The sequence below is a fragment of the Lethenteron reissneri genome, chromosome 1 (genome assembly GCF_015708825.2).
Source record: "Lethenteron reissneri isolate LAM-NWPU_2019-01 chromosome 1, ASM1570882v1, whole genome shotgun sequence".
Classification (NCBI taxonomy): Eukaryota; Metazoa; Chordata; class Hyperoartia; order Petromyzontiformes; family Petromyzontidae; genus Lethenteron; species Lethenteron reissneri.
The window spans coordinates 4,421,074-4,434,391 of NC_083779.1; the positions used below are offsets into that span (position 1 = coordinate 4,421,074).

Genomic DNA, 13,318 nt, shown 5'->3' on the forward strand with positions numbered 1-13,318 from the left:
GGGCTGGGTGAGGAGGGTGGGGAGGGGCTGGGTAGAGAGGGTGGGGAGGGAAGGGGGGGCTGGGTGTTGAGAGAGGGGCTGGGTGGGGTGTGGGAGGGGTGGGGTTGGGTGGGGGGTGGGAGGGGTGGGGCTGGGTGGGGAGGGGAGGGGCTGGTCACCCCGTGGTGCCCTTATAAAACTCAACGTTTAACCTACTCACGCCCTCACAGTCGGGCATATTTGCGGAATACACCACGCCGCCGTTGACCCTGGCCATTGACCCTGGCCATTGACCCTGGCCATTGACCCTGGCCATTGACCCTGGCCATTGACCGAGCAACCCAACGTTCCTACCAGCTCCCTCCGCAGGACAATGTGTTTAACGCAATAAATATTTTATTTTTGTGCGTTGGCTATCCCCATACGCTCGTCCCGTATGTTTGCCGCAAATTAAAAAAAGTAAATATATTTATGAACGGGCCCTCATCGTTTTGGTCTCCCGTCGTGGCAATGTGGAATTCCCGTAAAAACTTGAACCCGGGGAGCACCAACGGAGGTGATACCTCCGCCGCCCCCTCCCGTCATCCGCACTCGCTCGCCGTTATTTTGTAGTGCGCTCGTTGCCGACGAATCTTCTCCGCAGTTATCCTGTCCTCCCTAGTCCCCCCCCCTCTCCCCCAAACCTCCTTGCCGCCGACGCCCCTACTGCGGATCTTCCTCACGCCCTCGGCGTCGCCTCTCACCAAGGCTGCGCGACGGCACACAAAACGTGCGGTCGCTGTTTTGAAGGTCCATAATGCAGGTCTTTTTGGGTTAGAGCGTGTCAATATAAATGTGTCGTTGAACCCGACACCGCCCGACACAGTCAATTAATAAGGTTTGTCACGTAAACAGAACGTGCACACACACACAAACACGCATGAAAAAAATCAATAATAAATAATGATAAAGAATACAAACAGATCCATTTGAAAGCGAGACAAACAACGTTATTTGGTCAATTCTAAACCCGGCCATTCAATGGAGGCTTTACCCCCCCATCAAGAGTACCAAGTGCCGGGGCGCCAGGCAACAGTTGCCGTGGCGACGCTTGCGATGCTACTGCTGTGCCTGAGCAGTCCCTGGCTTTTTACAGCTCTCCCGCTCTCCTCCCGCTCTCTCTCCCGCTCGCTCTCCCGCTCTCTCTCTCCTTTTCTCTGTTGTCCACTCTCCCACGTGCTCCCGATTGGCCCAAGATCAACGCTTGTTCGCTCGCTCGCTCCTCCGCTTGACTTGGCAGCCCCACCGCCCTCGTGTGTCTGTCGAGAAGCAGAGCAGTGCCAATTTTTTTTTTCGATTTAAAGCTTTCGTGACTGCAGGGATTCATCTTCTTGCTTCTTTCGGTAAAGTCAAGCCTGGGGTTATCATTCAGACTCTGTCTTCTCGACAGACCTGTTCTTCACCTGAGGACGGCTGCTTGCGTTGTGGCCGAAACGTCGTGAGAATTATTTTATTATGTTTTATTTTTATTATTTTATTACTTCCCTTCTACGTGACTTTACCGAAAGAACCAAGAAGATGAACAGTGCCACTTTGCCCGTCCTCAAGCGACGTTGTAGTCAGCCTCGTCGGTGCTCTCATCGTCGCCGTGATTTTTGCCGCTCTCTTCGTCCTCGACGTCAGTGTAATTTAGCTTATTGTTGTCGATTTAAAGCTTTCGTGACTGCAGGGATTCATCTTCTTGGTTCTTTCGTTAAAGTCACGTAGAAGGGAAGTAATAAAAGAATAAAAATAAAACATAATAAAATAATTCTCACGACGTTTCAGCCACAACGCAACCAGCCGTCCTTAGGTGAAGGACGGCTGCTTGCGTTGTAGCCGAAACGTCGTGAGAATTATTTTATTATGTTTTATTTTTATTATGTTTTGTTGTTATTATTTTATTATTTCCCTTCTACGTGACTTTACCGAAAGAACCAAGTAGATAGCTTATTGTTGTCGATGCTGCCCAAATCATCGCCATCGCTGTTATGTGTATTATTATCTCTGTGGGACCATTTTTATGAATGCTTTGATATTTGCGCTTTCCTTTGTGCTGTTCCCCTTTTGGCGTTGTTCTCTGGTCCAGCACTGGTGGTGAGACAAGGCCATTAAGGAGTCTCTCTCTGGTGTCGGCCAATCAAGTTTCAACGACAATGCAAACATTTTGATTTAAAGCTTTCATGACTGCAGGGATTCATAATCTTGGTTCTTTCGGTAAAGTCATATAGAAGGGAAATAATAAAATAATACAAATATTAAACAATCTAATTCTCACGACGTTTCCACTGCAACACAAGCAATCGTCATCAGGTGTGAAATCCACAACAAGAATTTTCTACCGAAAGAACCAAGAAAATGCATACATTATGAAAGCGTGTTTGTTTACATGTTTTACCACAAGCATATGTGGTTAGACTTTATACCTCCCAATAGGTATCTATTTGGTGTTTAAACACCGTGACACCAACTGTCTTATTGCCGGAAAAGGGTAAAGCCTATTCTTATTTCATTATTAATTATTGTCATCACCACCGATGTCACCATCAACAGTGGCATTAAAGTTTTTGTTTGTTATCTCCGTCTGCGTGATTGAACTAATTCTTCATGGCATCATCCTCTCAAATACCATAATCGTCATTAATGTCACCGTCATCACGGTCGTCATGCCACCCAGTCCACGTGCCACCCAATCTACGTGTCACCCATTCCACGTGCCACCCAGTCTACGTGCCACCCAATCCACGTGCCACCCAATCTATGTGCCACCCAATCTATGTGCCACCCAATCTATGTGCCACCCAATCTACGTGCCACCCAGTGTACGTGCCACCCAATCCACGTGCCACCCAATCTATGTGCCACCCAATCTACGTGCCACCCAATCTACGTGCCACCCAGTGTACGTGCCACCCAATCTACGTGTCACCCAATCTCCGTGCCACCCAGTCTACGTGCCACCCAATCTACGTGCCACCCAGTCTACGTGCCACCCAGTGTACGTGCCACCCAGTCTACGTGCCACCCAGTCTACGTGCCACCCAATCCACGTGCCACCCAATCTATGTGCCACCCAATCCACGTGCCACCCAATCTACGTGCCACCCAATCTATGTGCCACCCAATCCACGTGCCACCCAATCTATGTGCCACCCAATCCACGTGCCACCCAATCTACGTGCCACCCAATCTATGTGCCACCCAATCTACGTGCCACCCAGTCTACGTGCCACCCAATCTATGTGCCACCCAATCCACGTGCCACCCAATCCACGTGCCACCCAATCTATGTGCCACCCAATCTACGTGCCACCCAATCCACGTGCCACCCAATCTATGTGCCACCCAATCTATGTGCCACCCAATCCACGTGCCACCCAATCCACGTGCCACCCAATCTATGTGCCACCCAATCTACGTGCCACCCAATCCACGTGCCACCCAATCTACGTGCCACCCAATCCCCGTGCCACCCAGTCTACGTGCCACCCAATCCACGTGCCACCCAGTCTACGTGCCACCCAATCCACGTGCCACCCAATCTATGTGCCACCCAATCCACGTGCCACCCAATCTCCGTGCCACCCAATCTACGTGCCACCCAATCTACATGCCACCCAATCTCCGTGCCACCCAATCTACATGCCACCCAATCTACATGCCACCCAATCTCCGTGCCACCCAATCTACATGCCACCCAATCTACATGCCACCCAATCTACATGCCACCCAATCTCCGTGCCACCCAATCTACATGCCACCCAATCTACATGCCACCCAATCTCCGTGCCACCCAATCTCCGTGCCACCCAATCTACATGCCACCCAATCTCCGTGCCACCCAATCTACATGCCACCCAATTTACATGCCACCCAATCTCCGTGCCACCCAATCTACATGCCACCCAATCTCCGTGCCACCCAATCTCCGTGCCACCCAATCTCCGTGCCACCCAATCTACATGCCACCCAATCTACATGCCACCCAATCTACATGCCACCCAATCTACATGCCACCCAATCTACATGCCACCCAATCTACATGCCACCCAATCTACATGCCACCCAATCTACATGCCACCCAATCTACATGCCACCCAATCTCCGTGCCACCCAATCTACATGCCACCCAATCTACATGCCACCCAATCTACATGCCACCCAATCTCCGTGCCACCCAATCTCCGTGCCACCCAATCTACATGCCACCCAATCTACATGCCACCCAATCCACGTGCCACCCAATCTACATGCCACCCAATCTCCGTGCCACCCAATCTCCGTGCCACCCAATCTCCGTGCCACCCAATCTCCGTGCCACCCAATCTACATGCCACCCAATCCACGTGTCACCCAGTCTACGTGTCACCCATTCTACGTGTCACCCAGTCCACGTGCCACCCAATCCACGTGTCACCCAGTCTACGTGCCACCCAATCTACGTTCCACCCAATCTACGTTCCACCCAATCTACGTTCCACCCAATCTACGTTCCACCCAATCTACGTTCCACCCAATCTCCGTTCCACCCAATCTCCGTTCCACCCAATCTACGTTCCACCCAATCTACGTTCCACCCAATCTACGTGTCACCCAATCTCCGTGCCACCCATTCTACGTGTCACCCAATCTATGTGCCACTCAGGCTATGTGCCACGTGGAGACTCAGAGTGGTGGGAGAGTTCTATTTGTGTACGCAGTTACCGGTACCGCGATGGCACAGAGACCCGGCGGATAGCACTGCGACCCAGAAGCTAGCGCAGGGACTGGTAGCAGAACAGCCTCCACTTCGTCAAGGAGCATAATCCATCATGCAAACTCCGGTCTTCCTCGCAGCAGCTGTTTTTGGTTGGCCATCGAGCAAAGACGGTGGTAACCGCATCGCACGCTTTCAAATCCGGTTCTGCGGCCGTCTGGAACACTCTTCCTTCCGATATTACGAAGCTACTGGAGCTGTGCACTTTTGAATAATCTGAATTCAAAACTAACTCGCCTTTTGCCCATCCAAGGACGGGTGTATTGCAGTAAATCTGAAATTTGCAAGCAAAAAGCAGACCGCGACGTGATATATTCATTGCATCAATGTGTAATGTAAGGATATATCCGGCTCGCTGACGTATCACAACTCGTCATGATGATTGGCTCTGCCGGTCCTGGTTTACAGCCAATGGGGGGGAAGCCTAGGGGCGTGGCCCTGACGTAATGGAAAGGTGACAGCTGTAAGGATTGGTTCTGCTGGCTTTGGCCACAGCCAATGGGGAGATGAGTCAGGGGCGTCGTCCCGGGAGCTGACGAGGGAGCCTGGAAGATTCCATGGAGGCTAACGAGGATTGGCGGAAACGTACCACGTGACCCGGGTATTAAATAGGGGTGGAGACGAACGACACGTGGTCAGAACGGGAATGAACAGAGGAAGGGGGCCACGCGGGAGCGGGGCTCCGGGTTGCCATGTGGCGGTGCGTCTCTCTCTATCTGTCCCTCTCACTCTGCCTGTCAGCAGTGTGAAGGAAAGCTGTAATACAAGTTGAATAAAAGACGGATTCCAGAAGTTGCCTCAACGAGCTTTATTACAAATGCGCGTGCAATTTGTAAGGGCGCCGTGACAGACCTATTTCATTTTAAGGTTATAATCCCTTGTTCATCGTGACGTCCTTTTTACTTTGATGTCTCAATAGCGTTACGGAGATTGCGTGACGTGAGGGTTGTAAGTTGACACCGAGGAGGGGGGGGAGGAGGCGCCTCGCCCCCCCATGTGTAGTGACGTCAGCCGCTAATTATTATGAATTGAGAGGGGGGTGTCCATTTGGAGGACGTCACCTGCTCCTGAATATTAATGAGGGGAGCTGGTTGATGTGGAGTAGTGACGTCACGAGCGTTCAGGACAGACATTTCTGGGTGATTATATTAGGTATGAAAGATATTGCTGACCCATAGTTTTACCCCCGCACCGCACCTTACCCACCGATCGGCTGACCGCGGCTACACCCATTCGTGCCGCCGGGTGGACAGAGGTGTGGCGGTGGGGTGAGATCCGGTAGCGGCCGCCCTCCATATGGCAACCTTCAGCGGCTATCACCTTGACCCCCCCTCGCTTTGCCCACGTGCCCCGGCAGGCTTTCTCGGTGCCGGACCGAACCTTCCACGACGAGGTGGCCGAGATGAGCACCGCCACGCTGGACGCCATCGCCGAGGAGAGCCGCTCGCAGCTCGTCGGGCGCAAGGTGATGGCGGCCATCGTCATGACGAGGGGGCCGGCCGAGGTGGAGGGCGACGGGCCCGCCCCGGGCAGCATGGACAGCGCCCTGGTGGTCAGCCTCGGGGTCGGTAGGTCAACCGCTCGATCGCACGTGCACACGCGGTGCGAATGCCGTCGACGAGACTGGCGAAGTGTTGCCGTTGCATTGTGGGCGACGATGACCCGCGAAGCGGCCGAACTTAAAGCGCGGCCGCCGACTGCGTCGTGACGGAATTGACGAATCTAGAGGAAGACGCGGGCCGGGTCAAAACGAGTGGCGACGTCGGAGGCTGCGGTGCACTGAAGGAGGCCCGATGTGCTATTGTCTGTGTGCGTGTGTTTGTGTCAAAGACTACACGAGTCGTGGAGAGTGGTAGTGTAGCAGTTAGCGCACTGTGGTACAAACCCGGCGACCCGGGTTCGATTCCCACTCAACCGGTCCTTGGCCCTCCCCTAGGCCGATTCAGCCTCAAATGAGGCGTGTGTGTGTGTGAACAGTGGGGAGCGATAGTGTAGCAGTTTCTCGCACTGCGCCACGAACTCGACCGCCCAAGTCCTGGGCGGTCGTGCTCATGGCCATCACCAGTGACAATCTGAACCGGTCCCGGGCCTCCCCTAGGCCGACTCAGCCTTAAATGAGTACCTGGTGCAGTATGTAAACATCGCCACTGGGGAGACAAAGGCGAACGGGCGCGGTGCTGGCCACCCACCCCCTCGTGTGCCTTGCCGGCCTTCATAGGCGCTCGCTAACAGCACTTGCCCCAAGAGTCTATTAAGGCTATACGGGGGATATGTGTCTTTGTACAAGAGTAAAAAAAGGTAGTGGTAGCCTAGGGGAGCGGTAGTGTCGTGGTTAGCGCGCTGCACTCCGAACCCAGTGATCCGAGTTTGATTCCCGCTTACGGCCAACACCAGTGGCGCTTATCTGAACCGGTCTTAGGCCTCCCCTAGGTCGACTCAGTCTCAAATGAGTACCCGGTGCGGTGTGTAGTAAACGTCGCCACTGGGGAGACAAAGGCGGCCCGCGCGTGGTGCTGGCCACCCACCCCCTTGTGTGCCGTGCCAACCTTCACAGGTGCTACCCGCTACCAGCACTTTCCCCAAACGGTCTCTGAAGCCTGTACGGGGGCTCTTTGTCTCTTTGCGAGCAGGAAACCGCTGTGTGAAGGGAGAGGAGCTGAGCCTGAAGGGCGAGACCGTGAACGATTCCCACGCCGAGATCATCGCGCGGCGCGGATTCATACGGTAACCATGCACGCACGCACCCACCCACGCACGCAACCACCCACGTACCCACCCATGCACACGCCCACCCACGCACCCAACCATGTGCCCAACCCGCACGCGCCCACCCACGCATCCACCCACGCACCTACCCACCTATGCACCCACCCACGCACCCACACGCACACCCCCACGCATGTACCCACCCACGCATGCACCCACCTATGCACGCACCCACGCACGCATATACCCACCCACATACGCACCCACCCACACACCCCCAAGCCCGTCCACCTTGGTCTCACCTGCGCCAGCAACCACACACCGCGTTCCAGTGCTCATTTAATGGCCGCGTCGACCTCGCGACCAGAAACGGTTCGGATAAAACAGGGCACTGATGTCGAGTTGTGTGCAGCCCAGAAGAGGCTCCAGGTTGGAAAGGACGATCGCGTACAAGGCGTCTACAAACTTAAGCTGTGTCTGCAGCAGTAGTTACATTGGGGAAACTAAGCAACACGTCATAAGGCAGATCTGAAACACGGTAGGACCAATACCTCGGCCGTGGCTGATCATTGTTTTAATGCGGTGGGCTCACACGAAATTGATTTCTCTAAGACGAAGAAGATACTTTGCAAGCCCACTGGCTATCAACAAAGATTCGTTCATGAAGCCATCCATATATACAAACACAGACACAATTTCAGCCGAGAAGATGGGTACAAACTGAGCAATCATTGGATGGACGTTATCAACCAAGTCATAACTAGCTGTGATGTTTCCATCCTACCACCTTCCGATGTTAGTTGTTCATTAACAGGTAACACACTAACACAGCCACTTCACACGCCGAGCTCAAGGTTTACTGCTCTGCGATCTGCCATTAACGTGCTAATTTCGTACATTAACATAGCCACCTATGTTAATGTGAGGCTGCTCACCGATCTGCCATTAACATGCTAATCTCTCACATTAACATAGCCACCTATGTTAATGTGAGACTGCTCACCGATCTGCCATTAACGTGCTAATCTCTCACATTAGCATAGCCACCTATGTTAATGTGAGGCTGCTCACCGATCTTACATCAACATGCTAATTTTCACCTGGCAGCCCTTTGATTGGTGGAAAACCCACCATCATCGTCGTGGTTGCTGCCCACCACTTACATTAACATTGGCTGCTGACATTTGGGCTATGCCCATTTCAACCCTTTATAAAACAGTTCGCCTTTAGAAGCTAACTCCCTTTTCATGATGACCGCTTGTGTTGCGATCGAAGCGTCAGTGTTTTTTGCTATTTTCTTTGAAGATATCTACGTAACTTTACCGAAAGACTATATATAACTCAGATTCGCTCGGAGACACGGGCAGAGACACGTAGATACACAGAAACAGAGATCCCTCCTGTAGCTTTGTTGGGGGCAGACATCACTGCCCGCCAACCTTTTTCTCCCCAGTGTTGATCTATACACACCTGCACCCAGGTACTCATTTGAGGCTGAGTCGCCCTAGAGGAGGCCCAGAACCGGTGCAAATATTCGCCACGGCTATTGGTTGTGAGCGTGAATCAAACTCGGGTCGCTGGGTTTGTACCGCTGTGCTGGCGCTCCACACGCACAGACAGTCACTCGCACACAGATCCACTCACCCGATCCGCACAAAGACATTGATCTCCCGTGTAGCTTTAACAGGCTGTTGGGGCAAGTGCTGTTGATGAGCACTCATGAAGGCCGGCATGGCACACGAGGGGCTGGGTGGCCAACACCACGCCTGGCCGCCTTTGTCTCCCCAGTGGCGATGTTTTTACACAGCGCACCAGGTACTCATTTGAGGCCGAGGCAACCTAGGGGAGGCCCAGAACTGGTTCAGATTATCGTCACTGGGTGTTGGTGGCCGTGAGCTTGAATCGAACCCGGGTCACCGGGGTTCGTAGCGCAGCGCGCTAACCGCTGTGCCCCGCTCCCCACCCGATCGCACACACACACACAATAACGCACACGACACGCCACACACACACACATCACGCACACGCCACACACACACACATCACGCATACGCCACGCCACACACACACACCACCGCTCCCCACCCGATCGCCCACACACGCACCACACGCCACACACACCACGCCACACACACATCACGCCACGCCACACACACACACACACATCACGCACACGCCACGCCACACACACACACACCACCGCTCCGCACCCGATCGCACACACACACACATCACGCCACACACACACGCCACACAAACATACACACAACAGCTCCGAGTGCATTAGGAAGAGCATAAAAAATCTTTATTAAAAATTTAAAAAGCCATTTCCCCCGAAGGAAAAGAAAATCTTTTAATTTGAAAAGTTATTCACTGGCGTGCGACAACGCGATGGGACCAGTTTATTTAATTTTCTATATAGCCCCTTAATTATTTACTTGTTTCTTTATTCCTTCTGGAATGCCACAACACACGCTTTATTTCCCTAATCCTGCACTCCCTCGATGCGGCTCGTGTTGTCCGGCTGCCCTTTGGATTGAATTAAGGAGACCGCCCACCTTTGTTTGTCCGCAGCGCCGTCCCCGGCTAAGACTCTTTCCCGCCGACCAACGATATTTGCCCGTTAGCCGCGGAAATAATCGCGACGCGAAGGGGAAACGCGCGCAGCCCCCCCCCCACACAACGGTGGCTAGGCATGGTGGTGCTGGCGCCACCCATCCCCTCGTGTGTGCCTCGTCGGCCTTAACATGTGCCCACTAAGAACACTTGCCCCAGCAGCTTGTGCAAGCTACATGGGGGATCTTTGTCTGTTGTGTGTGTTGTGGGGAGCGATAGCGTAGCGGTTAGCGCGCTGCGCTATGAACCCGGCAACACGGATTCGATTCCCGCTCACGGCCAACACCAGTGCCGATTATCTGAACCGGTCCTGGACCTCCCCTAGGTCGACTCAGCCTCAAATGAGTACCTGGTGTGGTGTGTAAACATCGCCACTGGGGTGGTGCTGGCCACCCACCCCCTCGTGTGCCGTGCCGGCCTTCATAGGTGCCCGCTAACAGCACTTTCCGCAACAGTCTGTTAAGGCTACACGGGGGATCTTTGTCTTTGTTGCGTGCACACGGAGAGACGTGATTGACCCTGGCGAGTGGATTCACCATGCTCGCTGTTCCGTGTGGGATCCCCCTGGCATGCCCCCCCCCCCACACACCGCCTCCACCCCCCACGCACCCCCATGCACCTGCCTCCTCTTGACCCAGTTTCCAGCTTTCAATTTCCCCTCCGCCATCCCCTGGCCCATCCACCCTTACGCTCACCATCCATCTCTTGCTGTCTGTCTGTCTGCGCGTTGGCTGCCTGTCCGTCTGCGTGTCTGTTTGTCTCTTTGTCTTTCTGTCCATGTTTCTGCGTCTGCATGCTGGGCTGCCTGGTTTGTCCATTTATCCATTTGTTAGTCTGTCTGCCATTCTGTCTATTTTCCATCTGTCTGTCTGCCCGCATGACTGCCCACCTGCCTGTCTGTTGGTCTCTCTGTTTGTTCGTTTGTCTGCATATTTTTCGTCCAATTGTCTCTTTGGCTGCCACCCTGTCCATAAATAGATATTTGTGTCCGTCTGCCTGCCTGCCGCTCTATCTCTCTCTTGCCATCTGCCCGCCTGTTTCCGCGTCTCTCTGTCTGTCCACCCAACCTGTCAGTCTCTTCATCCGTCCATTCATCCGCCCGCGTGCTTGTCCGTCAATCTCTCATTCTGCCTGTCCATTCGTATACCTATCTATCCGTCAATCCGTCCGTCCGTCTGTCCATTCGTCTATCCCTCCCCGCGCCGATCTGTTCCTCTGTCACTGCTGTCACTCTATCCGCCCGTCCGTGTGCCCGTTCGTGCGTGCGTCGGTCCATCCATCAATCGCCACCGCTCATAAATAATTGAAGAAGCGACCCTTTAACGGAGCTGTGCTCTCTAGACCGCGTTGTAAGTGATTGTAATTGATTGCAAGCGATGCATAATTGATCTGCGGGGGTTGGGACGAGGGTGGGTGGGGGGGGATTACAATAGACCGCAAGGAACCCTGGATCTCAATGTGTCACCGGCGATCGTCGCCGCCGACGTAACTTTCTGAGCGCGAAGATCGCCGGTTGGCTTCGGTAGCCGTCGGCTGTGCAGGCGGTGCAACTGCACCACGGGGCCGGGAGGGGGAGGGCTCGCCCCGTGCACCGGACTATGAGAAAATGTGATTGGGGGCGGGGGGGGTGGTGATGGACTGGGGGAGCGGGGCGTTATTGTTTTTGTCATACTTCACCACGCTGGTCTAGGCGGCTTGGTGAAGGCGCGGAGCGTAGACGTTGGGGCGTACGAGTACGGTACAACAGTGGAGTTTGGTGCACTGCCGTGCGTGGCCCTGCAACCTGTAGCGACTGTTACGCGTGGTGGTGCTGGTGGTGCTGGTGGTGCTGGTGGTGCTGGTGGTGCTGGTGGTGCTAGTCCAGTCTCAAACCCCCGCTGGGCTTTGCAGACCCGACTAATACCGGGCGCGTTCCGGGTGATTGCGGTGGTAGGCGCTGGGACACCCGCGTCACCATGGCGACGGAGACCTCCGGGTCGACGCGGGCAGGGGTGGGGGGGGGCAGGAGACGGGGGGACGAGCGCGAAAGAAAGGAGGGTCGGACCCAGGCCTTTCATGTCCAGACCGGGTGGATTTGGGGTAGTGTTATCACGGCTTCCTGCCCACCTGGTCCCTACGTAGCCAACCGTGCTCACCGCAATCCCGCGGTCAAACAAAGCAACGCAACAGCCGCGACCGGGGTGGTGGGGAGGAGAGAAAATGCATCTCACGACGCAACGTGAGATAGACGCACGTGCATCTATATCTCGAGCTTAGCAATCGATATTCTCCTACGTGTCGTCGTCGTCACGCCCGTACTTAAATCAGCGGTGGCCAGGGCAGAGATGCAGCCCCCACAATCGCGTGCTCACGTCACTGCCGGTTGAAGGGCCCCCCGCCCCCTACTCAGAGCGCACCGTAGAGAAGGTTCTTGGCCTACTCTTCCACGCTGTCCTGAACGTCTGGGAAGAGGCGCGAGTAGCCACGCTTGACCTCGCCGCGCGCGGCCTGCCAATCGATGAAGCCACTTTTATGCCGCTGGGTGGACGCAAGAAGCTGGGGGGAGGAATCGAGAAGCTCGCCACCGCTGCTTCGACCGCCGCGCCGGGAGATGGAGCCGGCGACCTCCCGTGTCGCGGTGTTCCCCCGACCAGAGGGTCGCGCAACGTGGACTCTCGCACCCCCACCAACGTAACGCGGGTTCATGGCTTTGTGAGCAGTAAATAGATTTACGGAAGTTCTAAGGGGACTGCTGTGGTCGATATTTATCAATATTTAGCGCCAGACTTGAATGAGCGGCATCGATTGCGAGTGTTGCTCATGGCGAGAGCGCCGGCTGGTCGGTGTGCGGGGGGCTCGTTTGGCGCAGAACGCCGGGCGCACCAGTCGGCACCGGCGTCAGACTCGCGAGGTCGGCTTCGATTCCGTCCCTCGGCGCGGGCACAGATGTGATTGGGTGAAGTGTGTGTAACCCCCCCCCCCCATTCCACGACATTTGGCTGGTGTGGAAGAGTAGGCCCAAACGCTCTCGTATTTGGAGGTGATGGGGGGGGGGGCTCTAGAGCCTCAACTTTTAGCCAGCGGGGCGTTCCGCCAACATTGGCGGGAGAAAAGCTGTTGTAGGGCTGCACCTTTACCGTTTTAGCAGCTGCGGAACAAGCCCCCACCGCGCCATTGTCGTGCCGGGTGTCAGACGACGGTCCGGCGTACGGCGTTATCGCCAATCTCCGTAGCCGCGAACACAACGGGCCGATGCGTTGTACG

The 13,318-nt window shown here is 54.8% G+C and overlaps 2 protein-coding genes across 2 annotated transcripts in view; one reads left to right on the top strand and one right to left on the bottom strand.

The window, feature by feature from the left end:
* SNRPA1 (small nuclear ribonucleoprotein polypeptide A') overlaps positions 1-13,318 on the bottom strand; it is an 840,838-nt gene that overhangs the window by 410,872 nt on the left and 416,648 nt on the right. The gene's annotated exons all lie outside the window — the stretch shown is intronic.
* The window catches only part of LOC133361043 (double-stranded RNA-specific adenosine deaminase-like), a 59,158-nt gene that overhangs the window by 35,865 nt on the left and 9,975 nt on the right, over positions 1-13,318 (top strand). The window contains exons 8-9 of the mRNA XM_061579918.1: positions 6,111-6,321; positions 7,384-7,477. Coding sequence (XP_061435902.1) covers positions 6,111-6,321; positions 7,384-7,477 — 305 coding nt within the window. The remainder of the gene's footprint in view (positions 1-6,110; positions 6,322-7,383; positions 7,478-13,318) is intronic.